General features: G+C 44.5%; 1 protein-coding gene across 1 annotated transcript in view; it reads left to right on the forward strand.

The window, feature by feature from the left end:
• LOC103731132 (CUB and sushi domain-containing protein 1-like) overlaps positions 1-17,120 on the forward strand; it is a gene marked incomplete at its 3' end in the record, with an annotated part of 1,440,296 nt that overhangs the window by 308,725 nt on the left and 1,114,451 nt on the right. Inside the window, exon 2 of the mRNA XM_017797230.1 lies at positions 13,560-13,776. Within this exon, the coding sequence (XP_017652719.1) occupies positions 13,560-13,776 (217 nt within the window). The remainder of the gene's footprint in view (positions 1-13,559; positions 13,777-17,120) is intronic.

Consider the following 17,120-nt stretch of genomic DNA (forward strand, 5'->3'; position numbering starts at 1 on the left):
GGCCAACAACTCAAAAGAAGGTATCTCCTATCTGGCATTGTTTCTTGTTATGTAGCCTTTAGCGATGCAAATGGACTCTTAAGAAATTATATTGGACCCTTTAATCTTTGGTTATACTTTCCTTTCGAATGTTTAAGGCCATACGGTTGGCCCAGGTATACCAATTTATTTTTACTCTCAAGGTCGTTTGAGGATCTGTTCCTCAGGGGTCACATGGGCTTGGGAGGATAAGTCAAAGGTCCTTTTCAACCATGGTTGGCTTCACTTGGAAGCATGGATGAGATGTTTCCTCTGAGTTGACCCTCCTCTTTGTAGACTGGACACTGGTTCAAGTCCTTCTGGTGGGGTCTCCTTGGCCTCCTTGATCAAGAGGACAGGTGACCCACCACAGTTACAGGACATTTTGAGAGATGCTCATAGTCCCCTGGAACTAGTCGACCTAGGAGGGCAAGGAGCAAAAATTGTTCTTTATGTCCTTCTGACCAAATTATTATAGACCTCAAAGTATGTCTGTTAAACACCTAAGAAGGTTAGTTCCACCAGTCTTTTACTTTTAATTACTGTGTGTCATGTAGATAAATCTTGGGCAAAGACCAATTGTCTTAGATAAACCTTACCTAGATACATATTTCTTGATCTGCTATGTACAATTTGTCAGTAGGTTGTAGGAGTAATATGGTTCCCTCTGGTTTTCAAAACTAGGTAGGCATTGTTTATCTCTCGCATTGTCTCACCCTCCATCATGGTTTTCCCACCTGTCGCTCTGTTCCAGCTGATTGACCTTCTTAAGTATATAGACATTCTGTGAAATGGAAATTTGACAAGAGTTTGGCTTTGGTTGAAGGCCATGTACTCCTGCCCACTGAGCAGCCCATTGCAATTCTGGAGTTCTCTCCTGTAGACATAAAATTCTGATTCATTATACAGCTTTCATCAGCAAACAGGCCAAATGGCTGTTGTCTCTACAGCCACATTCGTCCTTCTGCAAATATTTAAGATACAAGTCAAAGCTGGGATACCCTTGAGATGGTCACAAGAAAGACATAATTAGCACTTTCATGCAAACAGATGACCACATCTGTATTTTCTCACCCATAGAACATGCTTCATCCCCTTGGTTTTATTTCTGTTCTGCAACCTTGGAGACTAAACCTGGCTCAACAAAGAAGGGCGTGTCCTGAAGAAAACCAAGTCTGCATGCTGCCGTACGGGAATGTGCTCGCTTAGCCTGTCAGAGCTCCAATTAGACATTAGTAAAATAAAAGCACAGAGTTGATGCCAGCCTGTGTGTTTTCTTACTCAAGATTTGAAAGACTGACAGTTCTGGTTTCACAAACTCCCTTGTAGGACAGATTCGCATCCCCCGTGGAATTCCAATATCATGCATGATTGCTTCATAAATGTCACAAAACCAAGATAAAGTGAAGGCATGAGCAGGGCTTTGATTTCTTGCCCAAGCTTGAGGCTGATTTGAAAGTTGAAAGGAGAAAGAAAACAGAGACAAACGAATACCCGCACTCTGCTGTTGCAGATGAACCACAGCAGCAAATCCACAAACACAGCTCTGTTCCACTGACAATACCATGGCTGGTTATCTCATCCATGTCTTTCGACTGGACTTTCCAAGACATAGTCAGACATCAGCCCACCTCATCCAGACATGGGAAATTTGAACAGCAGTCAGATTCTCCACAGTCTTATTTCCAAGGCAGCTGTGTGGATGATACCCACTGGAGTTGTATAGTGTGTGCACTATACAACTAAGCATCAGCCCCTAGTCCCTCCATCCACACATTGGAAATTATTATTGAAATCCAAAATTTTTTTATTTATTAAAGGCATTATGTGCATAGCAGCTTTGGGCCAAAAGAAGTTAACAAATAAAACTCTAAATGGAAGAGCAGTGATGATTTTGTCCAACGCCCACACAACACAGGAAGACCAAAGAGAAGGGCTCTTCTATTCGGCTCAGACATAGAAGGCCCTTTTGGTCCTTCCCAGTTCGGGTGGCTTGGTGATCACTTCCCAACAGCGTTAGGGGCGGGTCCTTAGGAACCAGACACCCCCCTTTGCTTTGGGGTACAGTGTATAAAGGATTTTCTTTGTAGCAAAGAAAATCTCCTTGATGCTTCTAAGTTATGAGGTTGTAGAATCAGTGTAGCCTGAGTCTTATTAGCAAGTGCTCACACCCCAACTCCCCCTAACTGTGTGTATGTGTGTGTAACCTCTGGGATGTGCCTGTGCCCTTTATCACCTCATCATTATGGAGGAGGACAAAGCCTGTGTTCCCAGACCGATGTGACTATCATTGGGAAGACATGAACAAACCTCTATTAACTAACGACAGACCACACAAATGAGCCCAGCCTCCTGTAGTCAGGGAGCCAGTGGTGGTACTGGGGTTGCGGACAGGAGAATGAGTGAGGAGTAACTCTGGGGAGCATTGGTGACTCAAACAGCTTCAACACTGAAATGTCTGCCACATCCCAGGGATGATGACTCACAGCATCTGTGTTCCTGGGTCTCCCTGCGCAGAAATCTCAGGAATGTCTGGAAACTGAGGCGGTTCGGGGTCCTCCCTGAGGTGCAAGGCTGCTTGGCTGGTGGGAAAGTCTCCTCTCCAGCCACCATTACTGCTTAGGCACCTCAGGGAGGAGCCCGAACCGCCTGTTTCCAGACATTCCTGAGATTTCTGTGCTTTGTTTACTTTCTGAGCCTTGATGGAGCATTTAAATTCTGTTCCATTTGGGAAAAAACAAAGCATCGTGTACATCAGCATTTCCTGATGGCTCTTGCCCTACACAGAGGGTGCCAGCCTCTGCATCGTCCATACACATAGGCTGGCATCCCCAGGGACTGGGATCAAGGTGCGCCTCCACATCTGACTTTCCCACACATAAGGCCATTATGTCCTTATGAGAAGATGGTAAAGATAACAGCCCTGATCACCTCTTAAGGAACTTGACGCTGCAGAGTTGTGGGAGACTATTTACAAGGAATTAGGATTCACTTCTCACTGAAACCAATGGAAGCGTCCCTGGAAACTTGCCATGTTTACCACAGACATTGTTCCCATGACAGATGTGTAAACTCCTCCCTCGCCCATACAACACATAGCACTGAACAGGGTATGTGGGGACAGCACTGTGGCACCTCAGCACATCATAAGAGGGATTTCAACAGATCCCTCCCACACTCATAAACAAACACCACTCACACATTGAGGCCCGTGATCAACCATGCTGACTGTCACGTACACCCTGGTTTCATCTGTGAAGCCAGCGCAGAAGTCACAATGTTTGGCATGATAGACAGAGACAAAATGTAAAACCAAGCACAAATTCGGCAGGATTTTGTGTCTGAGAGAGAGGGCGAATGGGAGAGTTCATGTCCCAGGCTTTGGGCACCATCACAAGACTGATGGTGAGACGACCACAAGGCACTGAGGGAGGGCCAGGACCTTCCTGTAGGTCAATGACAACCAGGGTGGCCGCTGATCTTCAAGGTGATTCAGGCTCAAGGAAAAGTCACCAAGAGGGGCAAATGCAGCTGGGAACATTTGGTGTTTCCATGGCCTGTGGCCTGCGATCTGAAGGCAGGTACAGGCTGGCCTGGTCCTGTGTGGACCCAAATGCAGTTAGCTCCAGGTCAGCTCCATCACATTAAAACCCTGACAAACCCGAGGGGGGTAAAGTGATTTGCCATGGGTGTTCCTGGGGTTCAGCCAAGCCTTGGTGGCACCTGTGAGTACTGGACGCAGTCAACAACCCAGTGTGAGGAGATCCATCGCATATTGATTTACCTGTTTTAAACCTGGTTTTGCTAAATTTGTTTATGTTCAGAAATACTTGCTCGTAATCCGTCCTGCAGTGAGTCTCAAGGTCTTTAAATTGCCCATGACTACAAAAGGCTCTACACTTGATGTTCCTCCGCACGTTCCTTTCGGCTCACAGCAGGTTCAGGCTCCTAAACAGCAATGCCCAGGGACTTGGGATGACTTTGGTCTCCCCCTGGACATCAGCATGACTCAGCACCGAAATGGAGAAGAGCGATGCATTTTCAAAATGCAAGTGTCTGGTTGATAGGATTTTTTTTTTCTACTCGAGGAAGGGAAGGGAGAGAAGAGAAAAGAGAGGAAGGAGAAGAAAGGAATATTCTAGAAGGAAAGGGGGGAAGGAAGGGAGGGACAGAAGGGAAGGAAGGATGTAGAAAGGAAGGAATGAAGGAATTAAGGAAGTAAAGGGGGAAGAGGGAGGTCGAAAGAACAGCAACAGTCACTCTGACGGGGGTGACAACTGCCTAGCCTCCAAGGGATTCCCAGGCTCTCCGGTCAGTCAGCTGTTCCCGTGATCTTACCTTCCTCCGAGTACCCCTGAGCTAATCTTCCAGCATCACCATGAAATCCCATCATCTTAGCCTGCATATGCTCCGCTTGGGGAAATGAATTTTACTACCCCATGTACCACTCTGACCGTGATGGTGGCACCTTTGAACTTGTGCTGAGTTCCACTGACAGTGTTGCTCAGTGGGATTTCTAACTTGGGGAACAATTACACCCTTCCAGTCCACATCAGTGTGCTTCATGCCTGGGAGTTTCATGAGAAGATGAAGAAGTTGACACAACTTCACACATGTGACCTCCACAGTGTGTGGAGAGTGACTGTGGTGGCGGCCTGTTTACACTTTCCCAGCGTGCTATCTTCTGATCCGCTCACAACCTTGGACCACAGACTTAAAGTCTCTGCCTGATTTAGGTAAATACTTCACTGTGGCATCCAGGAGTGCAGATTAAAGGGTATTTTATTCATTTTGAATTTATTTAATTTGATCAGTAATATAACCAACTCTGTCCTTCAAGATCTCCCCAGTCAAATACTTTGATCATTGACGGGAGATGAGAGGCTTGGGCCAGGGAGTGAGCAGGCATCCCCGTGCAAAGCTTTCCACCACACCCACTGCCAGTCAGTTATGTCACCCAGACATCTGAAGGAACCTGGTGAAGGGCTAGAGCATCCTAAGTACCACACAAGAGTCCTCTTGCCGTAAGGAGGCAGTCGGGCAAATGACTCTTTATTATCCTGGTAATGCTGATTGTTCCTCTTCCATCCTTGATCTACCTTTATCCTGCCCTGCTCTCCAGTCGCCACGGTGATTCCGCATTGTGTATCATCCCCACTTCTGGTTCGTTAAAACTGAGGAGATCAGCAAAGGGGTGTGTCCAATGTCCAGTGCTCCTTGCTGGAAGTGAGTCCAGTTCAGTTCTGTGAGGCCCAAAGCCTATCCTGGGTCCCTTCCTCTTTGTCTCTTCAGAGTGCAGAAACATTGAACTTCTTAGTCACCACCCAGACAGTGACGGCCCTGTGGTGAAGCAGGTGCTGCGGGTAAGGAAGTCCTTCCCCTGACACAACAGAGTCACAGTCTTGAAGTTCCAGGTCTTTCTTTCCCTGGGTTATGACCTCCTTCCAGATTGGAAATGTTGACATGTAGAAATAGGTTAGTCTGAACTGAAGCAGGGGCCCTTGCCATTGTCTGGTACTCTGCTGTTTACAGTGGATGAGTCGGGGTTGACAGCTTGGAGTGCTAAATGAGAAGACTATTTGGCATGTGTTTGCAGTGACCTGACTGCAGCGAACACCTGAGGCCCCCTTAGTTTCCCTTCGTTCTGTGTGGGTCATCTCTTTCCTACCAGCACAGCCACCTCCTCACACAGCCCAGTTCAGCCACAGGCTCTGCGGACTGAGCACACAGGGTTATAAAAAAGGTAGACGTGATTCTCACCCTTCAAAAGATTTCACTTCAAACAGACAATGAGAAAACATTCTACATTCCCAAAGCTGTAAATGGGACGAGGAATGAAACCAAATGTCTGGTCCTGTGTGGCTGAGTGGAGGCGGCCTACAGACTGGGTTGTAAATCTACACAGGAAGATTTGCTCTTGGGCTTGCATGGGAATGGCAGTATAGGGAGACGTGGGAGAGGAGCACTTGAATCAGCTAGACCGAGCTAGCTTTGCTTGTGCGAAGGGCCTGACTCTGAACAAGTTTACGGTGGATTCAAGTAAGAGAAAGAAGTTAGGCAGGTTGTTAGATCAGTCTCAGGAGGAGGAGGGCACACTGTTCCCTTCCGGTTTGCAAAGTCCTATGGCAATCTCATTCCTCTTTATGAACCATAGACATGATGCCCTGGTTCCTTTGCCGGGTCAGGGCTGCCTGAGGGTTCTGGTTTGCTCCTGTGCACACAGCTCTTCACTTTCTTCTGGAGAAAATGATCTCCCTCACCTGCTGGGACTGAAACCCACCCAAGGTCCCCGGGGTCTGGGCTCCTCTTGCTGACATTCATCTGCCCTTGACACATGTAAACACCATGCTTTTCAAACTTCCTCCAGGGCAGACCGTTCCTGTAAAGTGCCTGAAGAGTTTAATTGCGAAACACCTTAATCAAAGTCCCAGGAAGGACAATTAAGTCAGTACCCCACAGTTAATCGTCTTCTAAGTGATGCAGAACCGGAAATAGTCAAAGAGACAGCAGAAGGTCAAAGCATGCTTGTCAGCATCTCTGATCAGGAACCATCTCCCTGCATTACTGGAATCTGAGGTCTCCTGATACCTGACACTCTTGAGCCACTTGGCAAGCTGTGCTCACCTTTATTCATTGGAGAAAATAAAACCTTCCTGTGCTCACAGTGGGTGTCTGTTCTTGAACGCTTAGCACATGGTCTCCTGGAATGAACATGCACAGCTCTGGTCTTGTGGGCAGCCTGCAGGTACATGGCGTGACTCGACCACAGCAAACATGGGAAACAGGAGAGTTCCCTATACGTTCACCTAAGATTAAAGTTCTGTTTTTCACAGATTATATATGAGACATGAACGGAAACTGGCTTTAAGAGCAATAAATATTTCAGTTTTCACACCCTTGAATTGTGTTATTTTAAAATGAAGCCAGTGTGGTAATCTAGGCTTGTTGCAAACCAGATATGAAATATAAATGCTTCTTGGTGATTGTCACCAGTGAGAGTTTTAAATTACAATGACTATTATGTTACTTCTGTTTTCCCCCAAGAAATGAACTCAGGCTTCCGTGTTATGGACAGCTGTGTCCTTTGCGGGTTCCTTCTGCTCCGGCAGGTCCTGGTTGACCTCCTAGCCCTTTTCATGTGATGTACATCTGTGTTAGTGGCATTCAACATAGGGTCACAAGTCCTGTGTGGCCTTCCTGTGCTAAGCAATATGGACCATGTCTTTCTGTAAGTGCCCAATCAAATCCTGTGTCAGAGGATGCCTCATGGTCAGGTATTTGCTTTCCCCCCAAAATAATTTCTTTATTTCATAGTAAACCCTGTTGTCACAGAGGATTATCCAAATAAAAGTGATAACAATTCATGGATCAGAGTATAGGCGATACTTAGATGAGAGGAAATAGTCCATCTACTGGCATCTGAGGATTGAACTATTGTGTTCACACCTTTCCTTCCCTAAGAGTAGGAAGCAGGTTAAGAACAGAGGGAGCAGACCTGCCAGCCATGGTACCTCTGGAGCGCCTTCTGTGCATGTGGCCTTTTCTGATCTATCAAATGCTTACATGAGCCAGCATGCGTCAAAGAAGAAGGCCCTGCTACAAGTGCCTTATGCTAGGAATAGAAAGGTATGTGCTACTATGCATCCCACAAATCAAAGCCAAGCACTCAAGGGAGAAACAGACCATGCCCCAAGCCATTCCAAGCAGGTGCCCAGCACCTGAGGATTCTGAGTCACAGCTCAGTTAGTTGGCTAATGACTTCCAAAGCAGGAAGTTGTCCCAGGATCCAGAGAATCCTACCTTCCCCTGATGGTTTTCTACATATTCCAGGGTGGTCTTGCTTTCTAGACATGGTTGAACAGAGAAGCACCCGGAAATCCTGTAGGCTTCTGGCCAGGCAGAGCAAACTTACTCTTCTCAGAACAGAAAGCTCAGACCCCCAAGTCAAACTCTGTTCTCTAGAAGCAGACATGACAGCCACACTTCTGTCCCCTGCCCAGCACATAGCTCTCACTGACTGAGGACGAATTGTGCTGTATTGAAGTCTAGGAACCACAACGGCAGAAATAAAGGTTAGAATAGCATTCGTTAATGTGAATTTTGTTTCTGACTTAGGAGAGTTTCATTCAGTAGCCCATCAGGGTCTCCGTGCATGAAATTCAAGTCTGCTAAATATTTCCCAGGCTCATCAGCTTTCTGAAACCTTGGTACAAACTTTCATGGCTCCATAACTTGCATTTTTGGGGTCTACCAAACCACCTGTGGCTGCCATTCCCAAGTCATGTGGTAGAGGTGGGAGAGGCCTGGTGACCGCTGTGGACCATGGCTGCTAGACCTGGGAAAGCATCTCCTTAGGTGATTGTTCTTGAATAGTAAACCTCTTTGGTGGCTGTTCAATCAAGCTCTCTCTTTTCAAATGAACGGTGCACTTTCACAGCTGGAGCACTTGGTGGGTGGGTGCTTACCTTCAAGGCTCTTTTTCCTCCCATCTCAGGGCAAAGTCTGAGCATCCTCTTTAATTTAATTGTACTCCCTTTAATAATGGTGACTGTCTGCAAATTTAAACTAACTCATGGTCTACATTTCTATGATTTTCTGCTTGATTTGCTGGTCCTTCTCACTGTAATGTGGATAAGAACATGGAGCACAAGTCATTCTGCAGCATGGATGGTTCCAGACTCTGCTGTCCGGAGGACTCCTCCACCTACCAACTTAGCTCAACGACTTCTGAATGCAGCTGCACTTGGTTTTTCAGAACATGGGCAGGAGACAGCCAGAATCTTTGCCAGAATGTGACACAAATGCCTTTTAACCCAGTTCCCAATAGAGTCCTTGTTTGCCTCTGAAATCTCACGAGCCAGGTCTGCACTGCTGACACTTTGCTTAGCATTCTGCTGTTATGAACTCACAGTACTATAGCTGACTAAGCTCCATTTACAGCATTCTATGGCTTCTCTAACCTACAGTTCCTGAGTCTTCCACATTATCCCACACACCTGCAGTAAAGGCTATTGCCCACATGATCAGGTCTGTTAAAGCAACAACTGTACCCTTGGTGGCAATTCTGTGTATTACTTTATGTTGTTAGGAATAAGTAACTGATGAGAGCCGCATGAACAACGAAGGAGTCGGCTGATTTGGCTCATGGACTGAGGGGACACATGCCACCGAGATAGAGATGGGGTTATGCAGAAGCACGAGACGGCTGGAGCATTACGTGCACAGTGGGGAAGGAGAAAGAGTGTCTGCTCCTGTCAGCTCACTTTCTCAACCCACCCTTTTATTTTCATTCTGGAATCCAAGCTCATGAGATGATCCTGGTGACCTTCAGCATGAATTTTCCCTCTTTGGGTTAACCTCTCTAGGAATGCCTTGGAAGACATGCTCAGTGGTATGTTTCATAAAATTACAAATACAGTCAAGTTGACAACCAAAATCACCTATCCATGATACACACTACATTAAAGGAAAACTTTTAAAAACTCTTTGAAGGTGCTCTGTAGAAGGCCAAATGCTCACAACAGTACAAAAACCAAGCACTAAATTGCTTTAAGAAAATAGAAGAAAACCTTCACTAAAAATATATGAGGAAAATCCTAGCGTAGGGATTTGCTATGGTTGGACTGTGGATAAATCCCATACTCTCTGTATTTGAAATCGCATGTAAATTCCAAAAATGTATACAGATATCACAAATAATCTATGTGTATTCATTTATGACTTTGTTTTATTCAACAACAGTACCTCATTCCGTTGAATCAAACTTTATTTAGGATATAGAGTAATACAGTAATTAAACACCAATGACAAGGAAGCAAATTAAGTTATTTCTGCTCACTAATTGCAAACACTTTATGCCTGGAGAATATCAGTTTGGAAGGCGATTGAATTGTGAATGGCATCAGCCATTATTTCTGTGAGTCAGGAAGCATACATTACATAGAGAAGATTACTCTGAGACTCAGCTTGTTAAAGTGATTGTCAGTAAGAAGTGTCCTTCGAGTCACTATTCCTTCCTGCTTAAATCAAGAGAACTTTCTGTGACTGGTCAGTGCTGTTGAGCAGTGTTACACAGATGCTTACTTCAGTGTAGTTCATGTTACTTATTTTTGTTTCAGTTCAATTCAAGATATTTTCATAGATCAGCAGATGTCACCTCTGTGGCCAGCACATTTCCACTTCACTTGAGATCAAAAGCTGGTCGGATTGGAGCAGGTTGGGGCAACAGCTTCCATTAAGGAAGGTGAAGGAAGTGATTATTTCTTTCCTTCGTGGACATGCTGTTTCCTGTCACCCCGAGGATGGGAGAAACCAGGGTGAAATGATCACAGCAATCAAGTCACAGTGGCACTTTACTTTTAGATCCACACATCTCCCAGGTTCAGAGCATCCCCTCTCCCAGCCTGCGTCCCCAGGGATCTGCAGTGCTCCTGTGATGTTCCCTTTTCTCACTAACTTCTGCATCTTATGGGGACTTCTGTCATGGATCCAACACCTCCCCTTTCAGATGTCCTTTACAAGTCTTTCTGTGATTAATTTTTTGCTCCAGCTCAAAAATGCTCATATCTCTGAAGGTTTAATTTTGCATTGTTGCCGTGTAGAAACATTATGTTTCATGTTTCATATTTCGGTCTTTACTTCATCCGGAATTGATCCTTGTAGACTTTGCGGGACAGGAATCAAGGTTTATTCTTCCTGTTGGCTATACAGCTGGCTCCATCCTGGATGCTGAGAAGTCCATCTTCTTCCCTGTGCTGAAATGCTCATCATCCTGTTTCCAGTGCAGAGCAGTATCTTTGCTTTAAGTGTTGTGTCCGTACCTGGGTGTGTGTTTGGGTTTTCTCTTCTGTTCTGCTAGCCACACCTCTTAGCTGTCACCAATCAAGTCCTATCTTAATTACCACAGCCTTACAATCAGGTCGAGCAGTAAGGAGAAGAAAGTTCCAATTTGGTTCTTTTTCAAGATTTTTCTGGATATTCTTACCTACACCAAATCAGTCTATCTCAGACATGGAGCCTTTGAAAGCTTGTTTGATTGCAAAGTACATCTAGGAAAGAGAGTACCTCTGCTGAGAACTCTCGAGCCATTCCTGAAGTTTCTGTCAGGCCTGTAGAAAAGCCTGTCTACTGATCAAATGCGACTCATCCTGGAAAATGCACTGTACTAATTGGTACCCGAAGGCAGCCTAAAAGTTCTTCCTCAGGAACTCTTTTTATCTGATAATCTGGTGCAACATGACGGGTCTCTAATAGTAACTACTTTCCAGCTGACATTTTCTGTTGAATTTGTTTTTCTTTCCCCCAATTTATAATCAAGTCTTCACTATTGTTTTATATACTATGAAGTAAGAATTGCTAGATAAACCAGAAAATCTCTTTCCTTTAAAGACCTTTCAAATCCCTACAGCTTTAATATCTACTTGTTACAGTGTTATTGTTAGATTTAAATTTAGTGGAAAATGGGTTTCTTATTAGTTCTTTGGTTTTAAACTCATAAATCCCTCTCATTAAATCTTTTTTATTAAGATTTAGCAAACTCCCACAAGTATTTGATAATATTACCATGAAAGATTTGAGCTCTCTGAGACCTACTATGGTGAATTTTTTTTTTAACTCTAAAATGTGGTTGAAAATAATTCTCTGTTTGCAGCACAACAGTAAAAGCTAATACATGTATTCAAGTGCTTACACCCCGTGCAGAAATCTGAGTGTGCTCAGGTGCCTTGGAAACTTCCTCCACAGACTTGATGTCAAAACATTTAAGCATGCACAACGTGTTGGTGGGAAGCGGGCCAACTGAGACGGGAGGGAGGGTGCAGGGTCAAGAATCTCTCCATGGCTGTCTCAAAAGCCAAGAAGATACTGAAAGTAACTTAAGAGGAATGTTCTGTTTCCTTCAGTATTGGTGATATTACAGCAGAAAGTGGCCCAGGACATCAGGGAAGTGAGAACACTCTGCCTGTTCACACCATAGTGTCAGCCCTTTTGCAGAGTCCCAGTGGCATCTGGGCTTCCCACAGTAGGCAGACTGTGGGGGTGGATGGGGGAATGGGACAGAAAATGTAACCCCAGAGGTCCAAGGGGCACGCACTGAACGAGTGCGTAGGGGGGCAGTGCTGTGGGGAGGGGCAGCAGGCATGTGTCAGCAGGAGATCTTTGTGCCCAGGGAGGAGGAAGGAAGGAATAGAGGAGCAGGAGGAAGAGGCACTGGTGGGGCTGGGGGAGGCCTCTGTGTGCTAGCAGGGAGACGGGGATTGGCGGAGTGTGTGTGTGCTTGTTACTCATCTCTCAAGACTGGTGCTTATGGCAGAGGGTCCTTGTAGGAAGCCTAACCCTGTAGTTCCCTTGAAAGGACTGATGTGTGGAACTAAGTCAGTAGTCTGGGAATGTCAGCACCACCCTTGGAGTATGGTCAGTAGCACGTATACACACACACACACACACACACACACACACACACACACGCAGAGCATCCTGGGAAACAGGGAGGAAGCAACCCCTCAGTCCACTTTCTGTCCTTCCTTCTCTTCCCTGTTCCTGCTCAGTGGCCAGCACATGACCGTCACTCTCCCTCTACCAAATCATCTTAAATCCCTACAGTAGTCTTGGTTCTCCCCACGGAGTAAGGGCTCAATTTGGAGCCTGAAGAGCTCAGGATGGCCTGAGTATGTGCCCAGGGAGGCCAAGCTTCCTGCTCAGCTTTGAGTCTAAAGACTTCCTTTACTCACCCCACAACTCTGTCACACACTCTTCTTCCTGTCTTGTGTGCCCACCTGTGTCGAGTAGGACATTAGTTTTGATCGCGTCCTGTGTTCCTTACTGTGCTGTGCTGAGCTTTCTTTCAAGCATCTTTAAATGTTCTTGTTTGGTGCCTTTTATCTTCAAACGGATAAGTTCTGTGGTCTTGAGTCCATTCTTGTGGTGCCTTGTCCTCCACTATAGAACAGGCTCATGGGCAGGCTGGCGATGCCCCGTGCATGTATGGATACATTTTCAGAATGCTGATTCTATCTGCAACTCAGTGTCTCCAACAAGGAACGTAAGATAGAAGGCATTCAGTATACTCTGCAGATCATTGGCCAAAAATGTGCTGTGTGTAAAACTGAAGCCGTACTTCCGGTGTGAGTTCCCGCGTGTGGTACCGTCACTTCCTCTTCACACTCTACTTTCTCATCTTTGAGCACACTGTGACCCAGCTCTGAATTGGTGCACGAGACTCCTCCGGTATAGCCTTGTAATTGTTTATCATTATAATCACAAAAATAGTAGAGACATTCTTAAACATACTCTGCAGATCATTGGCCAAAAATGTGCTGTGTGTCTAAAACTGAAGCCGTACTTCTGGGGTGGCAGCGTCACTTCCTCTTCAGACTCTACTTTCTCATCTTTGAGCACACTGTGACCTAGCTCTGAATTGGTGCACAAGACTCCTCCAGTATATCCTTGTAATTGTTTATCATTATAATCACAAAAATAGTAGAGACATTCTTAAAATTGACAGCTAAGATAATGTGCTGTCCGTTTTGTGTTTTTCCACCCAGGTCAGAACTGTGGTGGCCTGGTCCAGGGACCCAACGGCACCATCGAGAGCCCAGGTTTTCCCCATGGATACCCCAACTATGCCAACTGTACCTGGATCATTATCACTGGGGAGCGCAACAGGATCCAGCTATCCTTCCACACCTTCGCCCTGGAGGAAGACTTTGACATCCTGTCTGTTTACGATGGACAGCCCCAGCAAGGGAACTTAAAAGTGAGGTAATGTGGCCATTCTTCCTGTTGTGAAGCAGGAGGCATGCTTATTACTCAAATATAATCAGAAGTAATATTCATATTTAATTCTCAGAAAAAAATCACTGAACTATATTTACTGAAGACTGTGTGTCTGTGGACATTTGCTTCTAAGTTGAAAACTAATTGAAAGGGCCAAACTGTTCATGATTTTCTCAGCAGTACTGTCAAGGCAATTTTAAAAACTCATAGTGCACCATTGTTTTTAAATGGTTGTGGATTTTGAAAGAAAAATACAAAAACATAAATGCACACTTCAGCAGATACAGCAATCAGGGAAATTGCTACTGGAGGAAAACTCAGTGAGATCATGCAGAAGGGTGGGAGTGAGAATATTCAGGAATGCTGAATTTGGGAAATTTCAGCTTGGACAGTCGTAGATTAGATTCATCATATTTTTTTTCTTTTGATCTGTAACTTCGACTATCAAGAAAAATTATTTATTATATTTTTAAAATTCCAATTTCCACTTGTCAAGGAAAATATTATACAGTCTTTTTTTAATTGGTTAAGAGAAATATCCCTTTGAAAGAAATCAGGTTTTCTTGATTAAAGTTAGAGCATTTCTGGATTAGTTACTTTTCTGTTGCTGTGGTAAAACACAATTTATAGAAGGACACGTTTCTTTGGGCTTCTGGTTCCAGAGGGATAAGAGTCCATCTTGGCTGAGGGGCCATGACAGGAGGCAGCCAGAGCAGAAAGCTGAGTGCTCACATCTTCCAGCAGAGGCAGGAAGCAGAGAGAGAGAGAGAGAGAGAGAGAGAGAGAGAGAGAGAGAACTGGTGTGGAGCAAGTCTATGAACTCTCACATCCACCCCCAGTAGCGTGCTTTCTTGAACAAACTCCACCTGAAAGGTTCGGTAACCTTCGCAAACACCAGCACTAAATGCCCAAGTGTTCAAATACCTGAGCCTAAGGAGGACATTTCTCATTGACCTTTGACCCAATCCAGGCCCTGGTCCAGCCCATCAACCTGGAAAACTCTCATGTTCCATGTCCTCAGCCACCGTTGGCCCCCCAGATCCCCTTGGGAAAGCTCAACAGCTGAGTCCACGCCCTCCTCTGAAACCCTTGCCACCCCTCCCATCCCATCCTCAGAACCACTATGTTTTGCATCCCTGAGGATCAGACCCAGGACCTCTTGAATGCTAGGCAAGCACTCTACCACTAAGCGATCCTCCTAACCCCAACTAATAGATCAGTTACGCATTTAAGACTAACAAAGCCTTTAGCCTCTTGGTTTCCCACTCTGTATTAATTAGCTTGTGTTCAATGTCTGTAGTTTTACAGATGATTGACAGTAGGCAGAAGGAATCAGGATGCTTATGTAAATCAAATGGGGTTGATGCCAAGGCCAGAGGAAACATGAGTCTACCTTAGATGAGTTAGCCTTGATGTTTTTGGAATAAAAGTGACTGTATCTGGAGTTTTATCTGTATATCTAGTTGAGGCGTTTATATCAGTTTAAACTACATAGTTACCATGTTAAATATAATTCTTTACAAATGCATTTTACTTGTATGCTGTTTTGCAAATACATAATACCTTCTACTTTTTATGATCCCACCCCAATATTGTCTCTGTCATTAGAAAAGGGTTTTCCAGTTCTCTTATTGATTGTGAAATGGCTATCCTCTTTTTTCTGAATGAATTAGGCAGATTTTCCTTCGTTCTGTCCTGCGTGCATGGTTCTATAATTGGGTGTGTGGAAACAGTGTACTTATACAGCCTTGGTTCATTGGATGAGAGATGCCGTGTCTTCTGTATCTCTCTTCCAAATATCACTTACTTGCTTGTTTTAATTTATAAGTGCTGACCCTCATAGACTGCACAGACATTGGAATATCAGGTGGAGCCGGAACAGAAATTGTAATTTATTTTTTAATTATTTATTTAATAACCACATGATTAAAAGAAGGATTTCATTATAGCATTAACATATTCAATAACTATTTCCTGAGCAAAGATACATCTCTTTCAAAATTGGCTGTAAAATTTTAGGTTCACAGTTGAATTTGTGCAGTTATACAATATTGAACTCAGTATAAGCCCTGTAAGACATAAAATTGAATGAGATTTTAACCTTTAAAAAAGATCTCCATTTCATTTTAAAACATACTGTTTAATACAGAAAAACTCATTTTTAATTCTATTAATGCTTAGACGTTTGCATGTGTCTCTAATCTCCATGTATCTGGTTATTACTAGTCACAGTTGATTACACTCGGATCCTTGGCACCTGAGTATGGATACAAAGTCATCAGGCAGATTTCAGTGGAAATGTTTTTCACCTCTGCCAATTAACATGAAGCAAATTTTTATGCTTCTTCCTCAAATATAACTCATTTTTAAAATTTGTTGATTTTTTGTGTATATCACACAGAACATCCCTATCTTTTATATCTATAAACCCACTTCCCAGATGGCAACCTCCCATATCCCCCCCCCCACTAGAGCCCTTTTACTCTGTCTTCCCTGCTACTGTCTGCTGTGTTGTCAGCACCCCAGCTGTTCTGCAGTACACCACACAGTGATTAACCAATTCAATTTTACTCTTAAGATCGTTTGAGGATCTGTTCCTCGGGGGTCACATGGGCTTGGGAGGAGCCCCTGGCTCCTTTCTTTTACCGTTTGGCCTATGTGAAGATAAGTCAAAGGTCCTGCTCAACCATGGCTGGCTTCGCTTGGAAGCATGAATGAGATGTTTCCTCTGAGTTCACCCTCCTCTTTGTAGACTGGACACAGGTTCAAGTCCATTTGGTGAGGTCTCCATGGCCTCCCTGAACAAGAGGACAGGTGACTCACCACAGTTACAGGACATTTTGAGAGATGCTCATAGTCCCCTGGAACTAGTTGACCTAGAAGGGCAAAGAGCAAAACCTGTCCTTTATGTCCCTCTGACCAAATTAGTATAGGCTTCAAAGTATGGCTATTAAACACCCAAGAAGGTTAGTTCCCCCAGTCTGGTACTTTTAATTACCATGTGCTATGTAGATAATGTTTGGGCAAAGACCAAACATGCTCAGATAAACCTTGCCTAGACATATATTATATTCCTTGACTTAGTTGTATGCATAATTTGTCAGTAGGTTGGTTGATTAATATGGTTCCCTCTATTTTTTTTTTTAAACTAGCTAGGCATTATTTATCTCTCACATTGTTTAACCCTCCACCATGGTTTCCCCATTTAAGGTGCCCCCATTTTTTTCCATTTCTCCCTTAATAATACCCTTCTCTTATGGTCCCACATCTCTTGAGCTCCTTCTTTCCCTTTATCCCCTAGGTTCCTTGTATATCCTTCCATCCCCTCT

This window comes from Nannospalax galili, unplaced genomic scaffold (genome assembly GCF_000622305.1).
Source record: "Nannospalax galili isolate Female #2095 unplaced genomic scaffold, S.galili_v1.0 scaffold1234, whole genome shotgun sequence".
NCBI classification, from domain to species: Eukaryota; Metazoa; Chordata; class Mammalia; order Rodentia; family Spalacidae; genus Nannospalax; species Nannospalax galili.